Source organism: Coturnix japonica, chromosome 3 (assembly GCF_001577835.2).
Source record: "Coturnix japonica isolate 7356 chromosome 3, Coturnix japonica 2.1, whole genome shotgun sequence".
NCBI lineage: Eukaryota > Metazoa > Chordata > Aves > Galliformes > Phasianidae > Coturnix > Coturnix japonica.
The window spans coordinates 24,506,336-24,527,744 of NC_029518.1; the positions used below are offsets into that span (position 1 = coordinate 24,506,336).

The 21,409-nt window shown below is 37.2% G+C and overlaps 1 protein-coding gene across 2 annotated transcripts in view; it reads right to left on the reverse strand.

Moving 5' to 3' along the window:
• Positions 1 to 21,409, reverse strand: part of BABAM2 (BRISC and BRCA1 A complex member 2) — a 151,187-nt gene that overhangs the window by 16,853 nt on the left and 112,925 nt on the right. For both annotated transcript variants that reach the window (XM_015857415.2, XM_015857417.2), the window contains exons 10-11: positions 20,723 to 20,805; positions 5,786 to 5,939 (exon numbers count right to left, since the gene is read on the reverse strand). In XM_015857415.2, coding sequence (XP_015712901.1) covers positions 5,786 to 5,939; positions 20,723 to 20,805 — 237 coding nt within the window. The remainder of the gene's footprint in view (positions 1 to 5,785; positions 5,940 to 20,722; positions 20,806 to 21,409) is intronic.

Below are 21,409 nucleotides of genomic sequence, written 5' to 3' on the forward strand. Positions count from 1 at the left end.
TACGGCTGTCACACCATATTGGCCCTATTGTATTCTGAAAGAAGAGTCCACCTGAGGCAACAAAATGTCTGCCCTGCTGGATTTCAGGCAAGGAAATCACTTTTGTACATTTTTAATGCAAGACTCTACTGAAAACAAAAACATGTAAACAAGTGACCCAGCTCAGCCTCTAACCTTTTAGTTTACACCCCATTGCTCTTTTCTGAAGAGAATCCTCACGTTTCAGACATAACACAAACAGAAGCATAGTGAAGGATAGATCCCTATGTGTTGTGCTTCCTTGTCCTTTTTTTTTTTTTCTTTATCTTTTTTTTTTCCCCCCCTAAACTTTATTTTAAGTTAAGATAAAATACAACAGAGCCAAAGATGAGGAAAAAGCTTTTTGTGCAGCATGTACACGAGTGCCAGCAAGTTAGTTTTTGGAAATCCACTCCTTAAAGATCCCTAATATGCATGAAACAGTCATGCAATACATGCAAATAAAATGCATTATGTTTACAAATAAGCAAGGAAAATACTAAAATACAAAACAAATAATAATAAATGATTTATTACCTTAATTATACCTATCAAGCCGAGATTACAAAATGATGCAATGTTTACATGTAAACTTTATACAGTGAGATCCAAGGCACTGTAGGTAGAAAAAAATACTTTCAAGGAAAGAGAAAACCTGTTACTTTAACAGAATGCAAGATGTATCCATTGATATTCCGCCTAAAATGGGGAAGAACTCCCAATTAAAAATGGATGTGTTAAAAAACAAGTGGAGATCACTTTAAAAAAATAGGGCACCCAAAATATACTGCATGCAACAGCAAACCTCTGACATATTACAACTGAGTTTGTCTAAACAACTACATGAGGATGGCCCCTTAGGCCTCTGAATTGTCCCCTGTATTCAAATATTCTTTTATTAGACTAAAAAGATATACTTCCTCTCCATACATGGGAACATTAATGCTTAAAGCAAACACATTGCAGCCAAATAGCTACTAGCATCTTCACATGACACACATCTTCTCATGTTATGATTTTCAAGGAAAAGCTATTGATGAGGATGAAAATGCTATGGGCCAGTGCCCCAGCTAGACACTTAGTGATCATAGCATGGTGGTGCTGCGCATGAACTGGAGCTGCAGCAGCACCGATGATGCATGCAAAGCTTGTGCAAGATGCATCTGCATATAGACTTAAATTGCACTTGACCTTATGGCAAAGCAACAGCCAATATTCATTTGAGAGTACTTGAACCCTTTCAAGCTTTTACCCTTGCAGAGCACTGAGAGATTGAACACCACAATCTGAGAACACCAATGAATTGCCAGTAATAATGTCATTCAGAAAACAGTTTTGTCAGCTAAGATGAGAAAAACAATCTGAACCCTGAGAATGTCTTCTTATTGTGATACTACATTATTGTTTTCCACCTCTTGCTATTTTTAATGATGTGTAGGTGGACTTATGTAGGATAAAAGAGTAAACTGAGTCCTAACTTGCTCTCCCTGAACCGTAACCTAGGTCTACAGAGCAGAACTAGGTCGGACAGAAATTGGGCCAGAGTGCATCTTAAGAACTGAACTTAATTTGTATAAACAAACAGGCTCTATTTACAGTATTCCTTCATAAAATCCCAGGCTTCGAGTCTGCGTGCTTTTTAAAGACTCCATTTATGTACACTTGAATGCCTATTTAAGCAAAAAACAAGAGAGCTTTCCCATGGAAACCGCACAGAGATGTTTTACTTCACACGTACACCACAAACAAGGCTGCTAACTTTCCATAATTTACTGTATTTTCTTAGGCTTGCTATTGTATTTTAGGACAAAATCTCTTGGAGAAGCTGCTTACGCAGGAGGCCACAGCCACACAAACAAATGACCTATAAGAGGCAGAGCCTGAGACGGGAACTGGGAGAAAATGCTATCTCCGCAGCCTGTAAGCAAAACTTAGTATGTTTCATTTTGCTGTTTGTAGCTGGAGGAACAGGTTAAATTTTAGTGTTTAGTTGAGAAACGAGAAATCAGGAGGCATTTGCAATCACATTATTTAACCAAGACGTGATTCGTTTCTTAGAATTAAATCAAGCCAGAGGGCAATCCCTTGGCAGAGACAATAGCGAGCTTCAATCATCAGACACTATCTCTCAGTGAGAAACCTAAGCCAGGAGCCTCAAAGGAGCCAGGTTATTTTAAAATAACACTAAGACAGAGAAAGAGAAACCCGATTACATGAAGTTTATCAGACAAGCAAAAATTAGTCCAATTATGTCTGAATGAAGATGAGCACTTTTTCTATGATTCTATGAGAAAAAAAAAAAGATTCTGCTAAACTGATATTCTGATTTGAGAATTTGCCTTTTAGATGTAGGTGATATGTGTCTGAGAATGCACACAGTCTACATCTATATGTATATTTTTTAAGGTAATAATTTTGCTCCTACTTGTAATTACTACTGATTGTCTCAAGGCTACGGCAAAGGGTTAAGTCCTAACTTCAAAAGAGATGCCTACATCTGCTCAGGGGCCATGAAGATAAGCAAGGATACCAAGACTTTCAAGTTTAGCCCCTGAGTTGAAGGAATTGGATGGGCTCACCTGCTGGATAAAAACACAACAAGTGGGAGAAGGCTGGGCACAGAATCAATGTCCCTTTGGCATGAACTTCTGACAGCGCTGCCCATGAATAAGTAGGCTGCCTGCAGCTGCTGAAATCAGAAGCAAGGTTTGCCAACTGAGGATGTGGAAATCACTGGGAGACTGGTGATACTCCTGCACCCTACAAAGCAATGTGGTCTATATGCCTCATAACATGACTAGACAGCTAATGAACGTGGCCAGTACAATGGCAACCGAAAACTACCCTTTACAGCCTCTTAGGCTGCAATGAGGATAACGGTGTAAAATGACCCTTCAAGTGACTGAGAATCTGGGTGGAGAATTTGGTTAGACTCCAAAACATCAAGTGTAAGGTCCTGTGGCCCTAGATCAGTAGGGCCAGAAAGATAAACAGAGTAATTTTGCCTCAAAGGATGCCAAGCACTTGAGTAACCGTTCAGCTAAAAGGGAAAGGCTACATATTAAGAAAAACCTAATGAACGGACAGCGCTTAAAAGCACAAAAAACTTTTCCTATCTTTATCCAGGGCTAAATTTACTTCAGCTGAGCTTTAGGATGCTGCGTCATATATCTTTCTTTTCTTTTTTTACTGGAGATGAATTGAGTTGGTGTTTGAACTATATGTTTAATTAGAACACTCTCCCGTATACACCTACATATATTCCCATATACTCGGGCTGTAACGTAGCTATGACAGAAATAAATCAGATTGAAAAAATCTTTGTTTGTGATGAAACACGCTTATCTATTCTAAGAAGCCCTAGAAATTATTTCAGACAATATTTACATAAGTACTAAATTGTGTTAAAAATATTTCTTAAAATATGCTAACACGCATTATAACATCATAGTTTTCCTGCTGTAGTTTTATTTCTGGTACTTGCTCAGGATTCACTAGCTGTTCCTGCAAGCAAAGCGCTTTTAACTAGAGCAGTTTCTCCGTCTCTTTGCAGCGCAGTGATGGTTATTTCAGACACTGCAGCATGCTTTCTTCCCCCGCTTCTCATCATCTTTCTCATAATATGCAGCCAGTATAAAACTTAAATGGAAAGGCTCAAACGTAAGAGCGAATAACCTCAAAAAATGTACATGTGATAGTAAATGTACACATTTAGCGCTCCTAAAAGTACTGTTATCGTACTTCTAAATTTCAAGTGCAGGGCAGACAAGTCCATTTGTACACACCCACTCATAATCGAAGGCACTTAGCAGACAGAACACAGATACTTGTAAGCTTCCAGATGCAAAATAAGTGCATTTTTTGACTATACAATCAAGCATTTTTGCAATATAAAAACAAGCCACACTGATGCTTCCAGTTATTGTTTCATTTCCATAAAAACAAAATACACATCACGTTCTGCTAGGAAAAGACAGACAGAAAGACAGACAGAAAGACAGACAGAAAGAAAGAAGGAAAGAAGAGAGGAAGAGAGGAAGAGAGAAAGAGAGAGAGAGAGAGAGAAGAGAGAAAGAGAGAGAGAGAGGAGAAGAGAGAGAAGAAAAGAAAGAAGAAAGAAGAAGAAAGAAAGAAAGAAAGAAAGCAAAGAAAGAAAGAAAGAAAAGGAAAAGAAACAGAAAGAAGAAAAGAAAGAAAAGAAAGAAAGAAAGAAAAGAAGAAAGAAAAGAAAGAAAGAAAAAAAAAAACACAGAAAATAAAAGCTGAAAAAAAAGAAAAGACAGAACATCAAAAAAAAAAAAAAAAAAAAGAATAAAAGAAAAAAAGAAGAAAATGAAAAAGAGATAAAACAAAATAAGAACGAAGAAAAAGATACAAACAAAAATGAAAAAAGAAATAAGAGAAAGACAAGAAAGAAGAACAGAAAGAAAGAAAGAAAGAAAGAAAGAAAGAAAGAAAGAAAGAAAGAAAGAAAGAAAGAAAGAAAGAAAGAAAGAAAGAAAGAAAGAAAGAAATGAAGAAGGCACGAGTCCACAAGAACAAATCACACTTGATCAAGAAATGGCTCTCCTAGACAATGCGGCATTCCAACCAATTACTATCAAACTGAAAAATTCCTACTACAATGCATCAAAATCTAAAATCAAATGTCACTTGATGTTCTCTATACAATTAAAATTATTACAACATCTGCAAATGCTTCAGTCATTTATTATTTGCTCCCATCATTTCCAAATTACAGTCAGTCTTTGACCATGCCATTCATTTGATTTACTCAGCATGAACTGTTTTCATTTGACTCTTACTTGTGCATCTTTTAATTTAATCTTCAGAATGTCAGTCAAAACTCCAATATGCCTTATTATTTATACACTTTGAGGACTTCTGTGCTGACAACTGATAATCAGCCTGCTTCAATATGTTGCTGTTGTTATATTTTTACACTCTGCAAAATCTAAATTCAGCAGTAAGGTCACTACTGATATTGTTCTATCCAGGTGAAATCTCCTCAGCTTCTTCAGAATACAGAAATAACACACAGCATGCAAAAGGAGCACTGCTGCCCACACAAACTTATCCTAGCAATAGAATCACTCTGGAGATGCTGCCATCACCTTGAACTACAAGGGATACTAAGACCGAAGTGGGATTTACCCACGCTGAAATCAAGGCCTGCAGAAAAACTGCCGAGGAAACAGAGATTCTCTGTTTCTAGCCAATAGGGAAAGTAGAAAAGTAAAAACAAAGAAATAAAACAAGAAGTCTTCAGACTTTTGGGTAACTTTCTCAAGTTCTGGCAAGACTGCCTACTATGCTGGGTTACTGGTTTGCTCTACCTCCTTCTATGCCCTTCTAAAAGAGCATATCTTTCAGGTTTTTCTTCTTCCTTCTTTCTATCTCACATGTTTCCCTCCAGGGTCCCCCATACACCCACACAAAACCAAGGCACTACCTTGACTGACTGCTATCATGCAGATGACTCCTGCTGTGGGCTATCTTGTCTATTTGGATTGGAAGCTCTTTGGAGCAAAGACTGCCACTACTCTGTGCCTCTATAATACCTAGAAAAGTCTTGTTTTGATCAGTCCTCTGACAATCATGTTACAAGAATGATTAATAAGGTATCTGTCTGTACTCGTATAAGGGAATACTAGAACTATAGTAGAAGAAAAACAGCTCTAGCTTGCAGAATGATGGAAACATACAGTTACATCTGTGAAATTTCCATCACCAGAAGACCATGTAGCAAAACAGCAACCTGACTTACTTTGCTCTCTTGGCCATTTCGTTGCCATCCCAGCGTGGACTATACGGGTAATTCTTCTGGGCCTGGGAGTACAGCTGCCCACTGTTAGTGAAGTGGTAAACAGACTGAAAGGTCAGGGTTGGTTGGTCTCGAGGAAAGTACAGGGGCAGGTCAACTGGAATAAAAAAAGAAAAGAGGGTCATAAAAATATATACAGTGTTATTCTTTTTTTTTATTTTTTAAACAGGGAATATATTATTCCTTTTTACTGATTCAGAGGTGATAGAAAAGGACAAACTGACATACACTTCTGTATTTCTTATAAATTATGATCCTCTCATATTGCTTTAGCCATATATTTTCATAAAATATAGTTTACAATTGCTTAGCCAGTGTATTTCTGTGTTAATTATCTTCCTGAGACTTAAAGTGGTTAAATGATTTGATAAAGGATGCAGAGAGATTCAGTCACGAGTTAAAACAGACCTCAATTTGTAGTCATCTGTTAGACAAAAAAACCCCCACAAAACCAAAAACACACTGCAAAGTCATTAATACCAAAAATATCTCACTAAAAATAAAAATCAGAACCTTTTAGTTCCCTTTGCTTATCACCACCTCATGATCCTCTTCCTCTGGCAGAACAATAAAACAGTCTGCAACAGTTTAATACAGTTTAAAACAGTTTAATACCATGGTCTGAATCTACTTTTTAGCTTAGCTTTTTCACTGCTGTGTTTATGCTTAAGATTTTTTTAGGTCTACATTTAATTTCAGAAGGTTTCAGAAATGTGTAGTTCAAGTGGGTTATCAACACTCCTTCACACCAGAACTCTAATAAAAATTAACACAGGTAAATGTGCATTTCTATAGGTGTAGACTTCCTTTGGAAAGCAGCTATGATTACACTCTCTGTTATCCTCCAAACTACAATTTTGGACATCACCGAGGTGAAAAAAGACTCCAATTGTACAGCAGTTCCATGTAAATCTTCAGATGTTTCTTCTATTTGGCACAGCAAAGAGTGAAATAAGTCAGTAAGATGATAATTCAATCAAACAAACTTGGTTTCTCTGCTTTGTCTATTTGTCACTTCGTAGTCCTTAAAGAGAAGGAAAGAAGCCCGGGCTACTAAGAAGGCTACAATAGCTGTAGTAGGAACCAAAACAAGGGGCAGAATCACTATAAACAGAATTTTAAGAAAGAAATAGGAACATGAGACAGGCCTGAGCTCACTCACAGGCAGCACCGGATCTCCCCTCCAGTGCACTCAGTAATTCATCATTTTCTACTTTTAAAACCCTTCATGGAACAGAGATTCCAGCACTTCCCTTCATGTTCATGTACTATGACTGGCCTAAGAAAGATTTCCTTCTTTTTAAGCTCCATTCTATCATCCTACCGTTTCCTTCATTTTTTTCTAACCATGTCTGAATATCTGGATGAGCATCAGCCAAACCACAACTCCCTTTCCCCTAAATTACCCTCCAAGCTCCACAAGTAAATGCGTTCATAGTAATGAAGTACATGAAACGGGATGTGATATTCCAGCTGCAGTCTCAAAATAAAACAAATCACTTATGATCACACTGTTTGTGACCCGGTGCCTGAGCTACACGTGACAACTCCCCACACCCCAGTGACTCAGCTCACGCAGCAGCTTCCAGCAGATATTTAAACAGTAATGACATGGGCAGAGTTCTGCTAATTTAAGGGCAGATCACTGATGTAACAAAGGTTAGACTCCAAGATTACTCTGTCAAATTCCTCTTTGTAACATGCTTATTCAGTAATATCCCTGAAAAACACTGGTATATTGAGGTTGTCAACCTGTAAGCAAGCTCTCTCCTCCCATCACAGGTGGGAAGCACATGTCTCAGAATCTCAAGGACTTCACTGCAGAAAGGAATAGAGGCAAAGCTCTGCTTTAACATGACAAATGCGCTCCTTCAGCTCTCACTGTTTCAACTCTGTTCCTCTAGTACACCTTTTCTTTCTCAAGCAGCAACTCCTCAAAGGAAAACCACTCTGTATACTTGTATTTTGTCACTGTGTGAAAGGAATAACCATGTTTAGTAGCATACAGAAAGCAAAATTTATTCCTTCCATTTAACTTTTTTCACTTGAGAATTTCTGACTTTGTTATCTTCCCTTTGGAAACCTTTGTCTATCTAAAGGGTGCAAACAGCAGCACTTTTCTACCTGATAGTTAAAATAGAAGGTCTGCACTTCAGAAAAGCTGTTTAAATGCGTAATCAAGACATTGCTACCGTAACAGAAGAAATTCCATTTGTTATAAGCCTTTCATGTTTATAAATGAGTATAAATCCAACAAATGTATCACCAAAATATAGAAGAAAAGAATTTCTTCTTTTATTAACCAAAAGCTGTAGAGGGATTCTCAGGAATCATTCAAACTATGAACAGTTACGTGGATTGACATGATGGGTCAACAGTTGGACAATGGGTTGATGGCTGGGCTATATGACCATACTGGTCCTTTCCAACTGTAATGGTCCTATGATCATTTGATCAAATTAGAATTAAAACTGTGCATCCCACATCACGCTAATGGCAGTATTAAACTGGACTGCAATCAGAGTTTTGAACAATTCTATCTGCCTTTGATTTGACCGCTTTGACTACTATTCACATAAAATTGCCAAACACCCATTTTTTTTCTATCCCAAGTGTTTCTTTAATACAAGGTGTGAGCTGAGTCCAAACACAGTCAAAAAAACCTGCCCCTAATTTTGGAACGCAACCACACCTAAAAGACAAGTAAACAGGAAATAGCCTTGAGTTGTAAAGTACTATACGTATGTCAAGGTAGCCAGCTATTATTTCAGCAGTAGGAAATAAAGGCAAGAGCTTAATTCCGGCACAGTGGATGCAAAACCACTGACATTGCAAGTGTACAATATGCTTGGATTTAGTGTTGTTTTACTACATATAAAAAAATAAGCAAATACCATTAGCTATTACCACTAGTAAGGTGCTTGGGAGATGAAAGGTCAAATTCTGCTCATAGTCACAACAACATCTTTATGAGGTGGCACGTGCTGATAATGAAAATATGTCTTTTAATTTGGTCATATATACAATCTGACTCCAAACCTATGCACTAATACCAAATAAGATCCGTCTCCACTTGATACATAACATGGCAAAGGTGAGAGTGATCAGAATTACACCTCGCAAAGCCTTTAGATTTCATCCTCAAAAACTCATCACAGTTAAAAACAACACACTACTTTTGTAAATCCACACCCTGACAAAAACTATAACAACATGCTTCGGTTTGACATGGTAGTTACTTAAGAACTACAAAAACGTATTCATGTTGAACACAAGTACTATTTCCAAATAACAGCTGACTCACAAAGTATCCTGGTGATATGTCTGCAGAAAATAAGCAGATGACTCATGTCTGTAAATTCCTGAAAGTACCAATAGACCCTTTGCTTAGTCATCTTTTGCTTGGATGCTGGGTTCACGAGCTCTGTAAACTATAATGAGGGATCGAGCTCTTAGTAGGACTCTCTCTCTCTTTTTCTCTCTTCTAAACAGTGCAAATTATCTCTCTAAAAATAACTTCATCTACGTAAGTGAGTCACTTCAGCTAGCAAGCTTACACAAGTCGTGCAGTTAAGCATTAATATTTGGTTATGAAGGTAAAAATCTTGCTGTCAAACTCAGTTTTAAAATGAAAATTATGTCAGAGGAAGTCCCATTTACCCCTTCTCTCACAGAAATAGAAACATTTCCTTTGGAAAATTTAAACCATTAGCTCATTCAGGAAAGTAAAGCTTTCTAATTCAGTTTCATGCTCTAAGTAATTTAATCATAATGATTTCTTACTTTAACTTTCCTAAGCATCGCATGATTAACATAAGAGGAGCTCAAAGAAGCAAGCTGACTGAGAAAGGAGGAAATACTACAGCAAAACACTGCTTTCTTCTTTGCAAAAATTTACAGACTATTTTTTAAAAGTCAACTTGTAGGGATCCACATTGCAGGGAAAATCACATCTTTATGCAAGCTCTACATGAGGCAGAAGTTGGAGGGCTGTTTTGGGTAATTAAGCATTGAGTAAATTCTTTAGTGATTGAACCCTAATTTTCCCACACAGTTCATAAGAAAGCAAAAGAACAAGGATTTGCTTGTTGAGAATGAGTCATGTTGTAAAGAAACTTAATTACAGTTTATAAATAGTTGAAGTTGCTCTCTTTTTGAAGCAGGAGAAACTACTGAGAACTGAGAGAAATTTGCTTTTCTGGTCTTAAAATTTAACGCATACATATGTTCAAAACACTGTTGTCTTAAAGCCAAAATCCCAATGCATGCATGGCTAAAGAACGGCACAATGCAGCAGTAGGGTTTAATTGTTCATGTTCTTAAAGAGAAATCAGACTGAGATCTGGAACAGGTTTCCAAGTTTGTTAAGCTAAGCTTATGTCAACAACTACAGAGTCAATTAAGACGGTCTTATTAATTCTGAAGTAATGTTTTCAGCATCTCATTTTACAGCTTTTTAAACAGCACATGAAATATGGGAGGGATGTCTTGGCAAAAGCACACTGCAGTGCTGCTGTAGGGTTCCTGAAGGAAAAATGTTCAGAAAAACAGAAAGGCAGCTTTATCACAGTGCTCCCCACCCTCTCTTTATGTACTGGGGAGAACTGAAGAAAAACCAACCCCACACTGGAAGTGCATGCTGACCATACAAACATTTCAAAGTATTTAGATGGCAGTGTCTACAGAAATCTTCCCAAGTACTGTTTTCCTGCTCTAGAGAAGCAGTTTATCAAACCTTTGTAAGACAATGGGTAAATCCAGAAGTCTGTTTTCACAGAAGCCAACATTTGCTCACTGAACATTACATACTGTTTTAATACTTAGATGATGTTATAGTGGTTATCTTATTAACCTTCTGGTTGCTTGAATCTGCTGCAGTTTATTGCACCTGTAATTCGCTTCATATCATAAAGGCTGGCTGATCCGGAGCTTTCTACTTCTACATTTCATTGCCTGCGTATACTTAATTCAATCTAGATTTGCTTTATGAGGCAGCCTTCAAATTGAGGGTAACAAAGCATTCTTTCAAATTCTGTTCCTTGTCTGGCCAGAATTAACCAACAAGATACAATTCTCATCCATCCTCCCTGAGAAGTTTTCCCCCCCCTGCATTTATATAGTGCGTTACAATGAAGCCTTGCTCTGATTAAATATGTACTCTTCTCCTCATGTGACCATTTAATCACTGTAAGATATGATGACAGTTATGTAAAATATTAACAAAAACTCTTCACAGCACCTTCATGAGCAGCGAGGCTATTTAACGACTGCAGACAGGTAATAAAGGAATAAAGACAGGATGGTCAGTCTGCCTACTGACTGCTGAGAGCCAGCACGTGGGGCCCGACTCTTCTGAAACCTAGCAACAAGTAATATTCTACACAGCCAAATACAGCTCTTTCTGAATTGGAGTGCTGTACATTAGAAGAAACCATTAGTGGACATGTGAAAAGTTCTGAATGATGTGACCAGAGAAAAAGAAGAGCACAGAAAAGATGTGCTAAAATCAAACCTCCAGAGAACACTGCCCAACCGTAGCCTGATACGATCCGTTCTCTTCCTGAAGTTCCCTGACTCACTTCTTGCTTATCATCCAGCTAGGCTGGAGACTGCCTCTGTATTCAAGAATTTCTGATGAAATCAGTCATGGAAACAGGAAATACATATCCCAGGATCCAGAACTGTCTCTTCTTAGTACATATTCATCATCATTTTTCTTGTGCTTTTTTTGGTTCACCGAATCTCACATCCTCTCTGCTACAGCTAGCTTGGGCATTTCCTTGCAGCTCAGCTCATAATGCTGGGAGGAAGAACTTGGGGATCTGAAGGAATTGCCTCCAACCACAAAGTTCCTTGAACTCAGACCACTCCAGCTTTCACAATGTGTTAAAGTGGACAAGACCCACATGAATCTATGATGGTAACACAGAAACCACGTTATATAATGCTCTTTACCACATAACAAGCTCTATTTTAAAAACATTTTCTCTGGTACATTTTCTGACGTGACTTCTCCCATGGGAAAGCTGTTCCAGACAGCCTGTATGGTGGGAGAAAAATTTTCATCTCACTTGCAAGAGAAAACATCTATGTTCACTTTTTTAACAGAGAAATTCCAGTACAGAAAGCTTTATAGAAAACATACCGGTCACTGTACCTACAGAAAAACCTGAACAGGTTCAGTCACAAACATTTTGGGGACAGCAGTGGCTTAGCACAAATCTCTTTGAGGCTGTTTTGCCTAGTGAACGTTTCCTCGATACTTCTGTGCTGAAGGTCTTTAGCCTACATTCTGCTGGCAAAAACCAAAAGGGTCAATTTGGCTTAAAGTACACAGAGAATTACAAAATACCACAGCTATCCTGTTCTGGTGTCCAATGACATCATCTTGCAAGAATGAGAGTTAGGATGACAAATAACATATCAATGCTATGAGTGTGGAATTTTAGGTCAACAGAGCGGAGTCATGCAAGTTGCGTTTTGTTAAAGAGATCAGGGCTGTGACATCCTTGTTGGAGTAAAGCAGGTCCTTTGCAGGAAGATGCTCTTTTGAAATTAACCTTTCAAAATTCTAGATGTGAAATGAAAAGCTGTTTATGGAATTTTAGCTGAGACGCCTATGGCACTTTGGGTGTGGCTGATATCACAGCTGTTTTCAAAGTAATTAAGTCTGCCATGGCTATGTGAAATACCCATATCATCAGCAAAGTGAACACTTACATAACAGATTACTTCTATGCAAAATGCTTCAAAATACGCAAGTATTACGAAAAAAGAGAGACGACGATGTGTATTTTTCTAAACTCTACCACTTATATACTAACTGTATGCACCACCCTTTTTCTTTTCTTCTTTCTTTTTTTTTCCTTCTCCTTCCTTTAAATTAGACAGGAGATACTTCCAGTTATATTCATTTTGGGCTAGATTTGAAATAAGAATTGGTAATTCTTTTCAGGAGATGCACCAAGTACGTCCCATCCCCTAACATGCATCCATTCCATAAAAACAAGACATCTTTAATAAATGGACACTTTCAGAGTCTAGAACACAGATATGATTATTGTTAACTCCAGTGCTCTTAGACAGCCCTTGAATCTTTCAGAATAATGGAGACAATAACTTGTGATGGATTAAACACTCCTGACATATATATATTATAGAGTGGATTTGTTTATTTTGTGGATTTCTATGTGACTGGAATAAATGTGTCATTTAATCTTTTAAAATAAAATATTTCACCTCTTCTTATTAAAAAGACCGTTTGATATTTGCTGCATGTGTCTTGTGGCAACGAGAACTACAATACAGATGAGGCCCCAGTGGCAATCAGATTTTTTTAGTGATTACTATTGTTTCTACTTTCCTTTGATACAGACAGATGATACGCGTGTAAAAACAATCCAGACCCTCGTAACAACCAGTAGCTGCCTTTTAAAATACTCCACACTTCATTCAAAAACAGTATTTATATATTAAAAAAGCAAAAAACGAACACACAACCTTCAGTTGTTTAAATACCTTAAGCTGCAGTGTGCTGCAGACAAGACCATCAAATGCTCTGTTCAGTCCTACAGAGGAACTAAGTCACAGATCAAAGCAACAGATTCTTCAAGTAGTTTTCACTTACATATTTAGGCCATGAAAAAGCGCTGTAAGTTTGAGTGTCACCTCTCACCCCAACTGAATCACACTGCTGGACTTTTACAGCAAGACTGGGCTACCCTCTAAAAATATCCCACGGAATACCTCACAATCCTGTACTTAGCTCAAAGAAACAACACTGTGGCCTCACAGATATTTTCCTTCTTTAATTCCTGTAACCACGATTATTTTAATTAAGACAAAGGCTTTTTATTTTTACCTCACCAGCTTCAGCTAGTGACAGCCATCTCACTTTATTTTTACTTCAAATTCTCAAAGACCTTCATTCCTCCCCTTCCGTTTTTATTTCCTTTTATTGTTTCTTCTGTAACAGTTTCTATAGTAACTTCTCCAAGTGGTGATGAAATTGATGCTACTAAAAGCTGCCTCTTCTCTATGTGAATTGCATAAATATTATGCTTTAAATACAGTTGCTTTTTACTCTGTTAGCAACTGCAATCTGTGCCTTTCTTGGCCCTTTTTCCTCCTATTCCAGGTTGGTGACCATAGCAGGCTACTGTTGGAGAAAAGGCAAAACCTTCTCCTTTGCCTTCATAGCAGAGTTGCGCTGATAAATGCTAAGAAGTTGCACATTACTTTCCAACTGGACATGAAGACTTCTGAAACATGAAACATGTTCACCTGAAAAGCAGCTGGGTACAAGCATCAGCTTCTCCCACTGACATCTGGACTCTTACAGGGCTTGAAAGTAAGTTATTTTTGCTGTTTAAAGATCTGCTTGGGATTTGAAAGGAAAATGATTTATTTCATTTTCATTTGTGATCAACACGGCACTGTCCTGCGAGTCAGGATTAATCCTTGCTGAATTGCATCTTAATTCTAGGAATTTTATATCTTATATAATTTCATGGCCTCACTTTGTTTGTTTTTTTTTTCTTCTGACAATATCGTCTACTGTTGAACACAGGGAAGATCCCTACGAAACTCAAGCTGATCCTCTCTATTTGTTTTCTGCTCGCTATCTTGAGCACTTTTCAGCATGCTGTGTCTCACTCCTTTCATGTAATTCACACCTTAAGGAAAATCTTCATCTGTGAATGCTATGTATGTGAGACAACATCAGAACGCATAGAAACAAGATGCAGACCTGGAGTAAGAAAACGCACCAAGATCTGTACTCAAGTCCCTGCTCTGTCAACAACTTTTTGCCACCTACTTCCTTTTTTTCCCAAAATTGAGTGTATGAAATAGGATTAAATCACTTCCCTATCTCAGACATCTCTTGTAAGACTTTATTAGTTGGCTGCCACCTACTTAGACATGTAGTAGTACTCCAGATAGGTCTGTTAGACAAGAAAAGCAATATTTCACTTTTTAGAACAGTGCAATTCTGAAATAAGTTTTTATAAAACCTCTCAGTCCATTTGTTAAGTGGTTGTAGTTCCAGGAAAACATGTCTACAGCAGTTTAGAGGTTATGTCACATGTATGTGTTTTTCAGAAATAAATACACAATCCATAGCAAAGTGGCTCAGAAATACTTCTCTACTTCACACAAGTTGTTTCGTATCTGCTGCTGCCTTACCAACTTTTAGGAGTTGTCCTGTGGCCACTCCACTTTTTTTTTTACAGGGTGAAAATATGAACCTAAATCCAGCTGATAGTGATTACATAATGAACACAGAAAAACAGAATGAGAGCAAAAGAACACACCTGTTTTCCAGTTTACCTGCCACCATGATGAACATCTAAATACAAGAATGGTCATTCAGCTCAGGCAAAAGTAATCTCCCAAGATGGAATCGAAAAAAAAAAAAAAAAAGGAGAAAAAACAAGCAAAATAAAAATGATCAGCAAAATGTTAATTACCAAATGCTGCAGTGCAGCGCTGGGATTAGATCTTGACTGTGCCTAGTTGAGCGCAGAACTCAGGCTACTTTCCCATCATACTGTCCAATCCACAGCCCTGCAATAGACCTGCAACTTTCACTGAGTTCACTTAAGTGATACATACCTCACCGCATGGTTAATATTAGAATGCTTTCTTTACCAGATTCAAAGAAATACATGCTAGTGACTAAAAGTCTTGGGATTCAGAGAAAAAAACGGTCTCACGAGAGACACTTACTGAACAGTCAAAAAATTACTCGCAAGCATAAAACTGGAACAGCTTTTGACTTCTTCCAGGCAGTTCTACATAACGGGGATTTCGTTAATCTCGTTTCTCAATGAAGAATGAAATGACATCCACACGCAATTTTGGCAAACCTTGGACTTTTTGGATCAGTATGAATTTCACACACTGGGTGGACTCTTGAAACATTTATTTTCTTATGCTTGACAACTTTGTTGAGCCATCTTGCTCTCCTGAAACTACTGTGTATCACTCTGTTCTTCCATATCTTACTTGACATGTTCTCTCTTTTTTTCCTTCTCCCTAAGTTTTCAGAGTCATTTTTTTTTTTCATCTTCAGAACAGTGAGAGTAATACAATAAAAGCACAATATAGTAAAACAGAACACCTCAATCACACACAGAAGCTATTCATTGTAAATATTCTACTCAACAGTTACCCCTTATCACATCTCACCTTAACAGCCCTTTCTCAGAAAACAGCTGGGGCATACAACAGTTTATTTTCCCACAGCTTCTCTTGAAGAGACTTTTCTTTCACAATCAGACGAACCTCCATGAAGAAGTAGGGCCAGTGTGATCTTTATTTCCTCCAAGGATTACTTTTCTTGGAATTTTATGTGTTATTTGTGATCACTGCCAGGCGCTGATATTGACAAAGAGGAGTAACTCCTAAAGATGATCTTCTTTTCAGTTCCAAAGCTATGTGAACAGGAATTTACATGATATAAAACTGGATAAAAAAAATCTCCAGAACTACCAAACTGACTCAAATGACTCACACAGAAGCCACTGAGTGAGATGTGTATTCTAACTGCATTAAACACTATATCAAAACAACAAACAATAGTGACTTTTACATTTAACATTAGTGTTATTATATTTACATTTACAGTTAACAAGACCTGTAAGTCCTACACAACCAGAAGACCCGATGGTAAAAACTAGAGACAGATAAAGTTTTAATTAAATATCTGCAGGAATGTTTACAAGAAACAGTCTTAGGTTCTAGATTCCAATTGCTCAGTTAAGTATTTCTTAAGCCTCCTTATCACAGTGACTCTGGAGTTGCTGTGGTAGGCATGTGATTTTTCAAATAAGAATCTACAGAAGCAGTTTCAAAAGTAAGAAAAGTCAGAAAGACCTTAGATGAAAGAAAAATCTTTTGCCTTGTCACGTAAGCTTTCCTAAACCCCAACAGCAAACAGTTAGTGGTCAGCAACACATCAATCCAGTAAACATCTTCCATTTAAGACTTCACCAAACCTCCTCACCAGCCATTTTCTATCACAAAATCTAACTTGTTTATTTCAATGGCTGCTGGTGTAATAAACGAAGGGGCTCGTTCAACTCTGTTCTGTTGACTTTCCAGGAGCAGGACAATCTCATTTACAGGGCCAAAGCACCTTAACACTACAACAGCTGCTTCAAAAATTATCACTTATCTAAATTCTACAGACTGATTAAAACAATCTGAAGCTTAAGGAGCTGTTTCTGCTTGGAAAGAGAACTAACAGAATGGGTTACTTCTATAACACAATTTTACTTACAATGAGGAGGCACACACTTCTCTCTCATTGAATACTAATGGAATAAACTGCACTTTCTTTGCACAGTACTATAAACTTGTCTTCTCAGCTACTGATGTTCCTTGCCATTTACTTTTCCCTCTCTCAAGCTTCGTTTGACAACAATGGCTACCAAAACTCTTTGTCTTTACTTCTGAAGCTGCTTTCTGCTTACTTTCTGATGCTGTGGACAGACGTGCTAATCCAAATCCAAAGGAGGTTTATGTGAAGAAACCCTAATTATTAAGCTCAGACCATCCTAACCACATAAGCTGAACACATTTTGTGCTCAACAGCATTGGCACAAATTGCTTTGCTGACAAATGTCTGCAGACGTTAATATCCAAACAGGAATGCATCAGAAGCTGGCATTTATGACTTCTACCAAAATAATGAATCCAGAATAGGGTATTTATTTGCAGCCTGATACAGGTATAACCTCCTATAACCCAGCTAATGCTCTATGTCCTAGTGCTTGCTCATTTCTGATGCATTCTCTGGTAAAGGTCACAGCAGAACAGCACAGAGAGCTAAAATGTTGTACAAAGTGCTACTTCCGTTGGTACAACTACCATGGCATGAAAGCTTTTTAATCAAACTTCCACCTTTCGTTTGACCAGCGCTGTGGACCTACCAGCTCAGTGGTACTACCCAGCACAGAAAGCAACAAGTGTTCCCACCAACCTCAGCTAAGTCTGAGATCACACACAAACTTCGGACACCAACGCTGGCAGCTGCCAGCATTCTCAACCCCAAACACACTGTTCAACAAAACAAAAACCATTTAGTTTAACACCCATGTTTTTCAAGCCATCTTAAACAAACAACCGCTAAGACAGTGCTTCACTTGCTATCACAATCGTTCCAAATTCTGTTAATCTCTTTTATGCTGACAACCTAAAAATCTTGTAAGATCAAAATTAACCTCTGAAAAGCCCATATATAAATTAGTTTGGAGTCCTACTCTGTGTCCATAGCAATAAGATCTCTTAATTATGCACAGATGTAATTTGTGTTTATATAAGGTATACACACAGAGAACATATACAGGAATTATGTATAAAGGATTATCTATCTCTAGAAACAAACCATAACAGTATATTCATGTTAACTTACAAAGCTACATTCTGAGCCTTTCCCAAAACAGGTATCAATATCAAAAGCATTAAGCCTGATTAATGATTTCCTCTTCTATGTGCACGCATGAACTTCTCTGAACATTCATTTCTTCTGTCACATATTTGAAAGTGTTTAATCAATTCTCAGAAGTAAACCACCAAAACAACCACTCCTTTCACTGCCCTTTGATCTAATGTAACAACTTAGGCAGCTAAATAAATCCAGCGATTAAGCTGGCAATTAGACAGTTCTATGTTTTAAGGCATAGACTTTGGTACTCATTCTGTAATTACCACACAAAGCTGTAGTTTTTAGCAAGTGAAATTATTTTAATGTTACTGGGCCTTTTTTGATTCCAGAATTATTTTCCAGTTTCTCTCCTATTTTTCTCTAACCAAGTTTGCTCAGCAACAGTACTCTGAATAATTTCATTTCTGGTGTGTTTTACTTTCCTAGTTTCAAACAAGTTTGCAACTTTGAGTGAAAACATTCGCAAAACGCAAAAGACAAAGTTATTTTGGAGAAATCTGGATGAACCCTTTAAAGGAAACACAACTCGCTTTAGGGTTTGTGCATCTCGCAACCTCAGCAAAACCTAAAACTTTAGCCAAAACTAAGATGCCAGTAAAATTTACTATGGTTCCTTTCCTTTGATTTGCCATGGCTCTTGTTGTACACTGACTTATTTAATTTTTCTCTGAATGCTTTGTCCACATACTGTAGCAAATATATAAAGTAGAACAGTTTTCATCTTACTGTTATCTCTCCCAGACATTTTATTAGACGCTTGCTAAATATTCAACCATAATATACATAGTTATGTCAGTGGTTAAGAGATGAAAGTCTACATTACTTCACTCAGGAAATGAAGTGCAGGTTTCAGGCCTTTCATTGCAATATCCTTCAGTACATGGAACATAAATGTTTTTGCAGTGGATTGTTCAGTGAGTGAGTGATGCAATAACTTACACAGCTAAGCCACTGTATGATTTCTAAGGCCACAGGGTTAATACATAGTGATAAGCTATTCAGTTATAATTGTAGCTTTCATGTCAGTTAAATTGAGCACTCTGAATATTACTTCACAGTCAAAACTTACTCTGTTATTTGAAAGGAATTTGAATTTTGATTCGCCTGAAATATAACTGCTTCAACATTTATTTAAGTTATATTAGCCCAAGGCAAAGATCAAATCCACAGCACTTGTTAACACCAACAGGACTAATAGAGTCTAAGAAAGCCAGAAAATCTTCATGAAGTTGTACCTAAAGAAGTAGCATCTCACAGAATACAACTGGCCAGTGACGGTGTGTAGTTGAAGATTAAGTAAAGATGTAATAAGGACAATTTCTCCGGCTATCTCATATTTATTTTGTTTTCCCCTATGTATATATTAACATGATAGACATCTTTTAATTTCAAGAATGCCCTTTCTAGACCACTTCTGAACAGAATTCTTTAATGCTTAGAAATCTCAGGTGATAAAAAGAAAGGGATAATTGAGACCCATTTTAGTGATCTCCAATATAACACACAGAGAAAGATTTACCTGTAGAATGACAATACTTGCTTCTTGCTTTAAAAAATCTAGGATAAACTCAGATGTATTTTAGACATAATAGTTTCCACACAGAAAGCTAGCCCACAAGCAAACCCAATGTAATCTGAAATACTGCAAAGCTAAAGTGTTAACAAACACCAATGTTACAGCTGCTCAGAATACATTGTTATTTAAAAAACACAAGAAGTGTATTAATGAAAATATATAGGATAAGATGACTGAATTTCCCTACACCAAAATATCTTTAATACCTCTGCATTTGATCTTGTAAGGAAAAAGAAGGTTTTTATTTAGCGTGTAAGACAGTAACGGAGCCATACTCACTAATTCCTACACAAGGCAACTGCTATATATTTAAGTTAAAACAACTTTTTGAAAGCGATTCCATTTTGATCTAAAGACCTCAAACGATGGAGAATTCAGCTGCACACTGCTGAAAACTGTTAGGCATTTTGCCTGTAATAGATTCATTTTATGAAAAAAAGTTTGTCTTTTAAAACGCTTCTTCAACACTGCCAGGGATGAAGAGTTACTGACAGTTACCTAAGATTTTAGATATTCACAGCTTATGCACAGTATATAGCCTCATTATTGGCGCTTTTGATAAGAGGAGTTACAAATGGGAACTCAGCCTCAAGTCAGTTCACCAGACAAACTTTCCAGGATGCTTTTGGCATGTGAAGTGAGCAGCACACTCCATCGGTGTGGATCATCTCTCTTCCAGGAATGATTGGGATTTTGTGTTTTCAAAGTGTCATGGCCATATAAAAAAATGCATTAAGCACTGGATAAAAATAGCTAGAACTTTTAAATTGTTTCCTGTAATTGTACTTTTTCCCTTTTGAACTTGTAACTTCAAGAGGATAGACACTTGTGCCTGAGGCAAAGAGTTACTCACTGTGAACAAGGAAGCAAAAATCTTTCCACATCAGCAACAGAGTAAGCTTTGTGAAGCCTTCTGCATCATATTCCACAACACCACTATCAACAAGAGAAAGAAAAAATCATTATAATTTTTACCCAGCATCCATTCTAATACTGAATGAGGAATATGCAAATCCAGCATTACAGTGTTTGGTGGTTTTTTTTGTTTGTTCAGAAGGTTCCAATGCTTGCATTATTAACAATTACAATTCCCTAACTACATTTAGGCTGCGGTATTGGAGTTTCTTACCCAAAGAAAAGTCATATTCACTATATAAATATATTTTTCAAAATGAAATTAGACTTCTTAACGCATCTGTAGTACTAAGTTGACAGTAGCCGTACACATGCAGGTTTCCTGAATGTTATCAGTTTATAGAAATCTGTTAAAATGTTATGAATGGAAATGCAAAATTGAAGCTGTGCAGGCTGAGAAGGGTTTAAGTTTGAAAATCAGAACGAGCTTGTATATATAAAAGTCATAGCATAACAACATTAAAAAATAAATATATAATGCTTGTTCAGTAGACATTAAAAGTCTTCATGGGAGCTTCATTCCACAGACTGACTGACTATCTATCTATCTATCTATCTATCTATCTATCTATCTATCTATCTATCTATCTATCTATTAATCTATCCAAATCTACCTATTATTTTG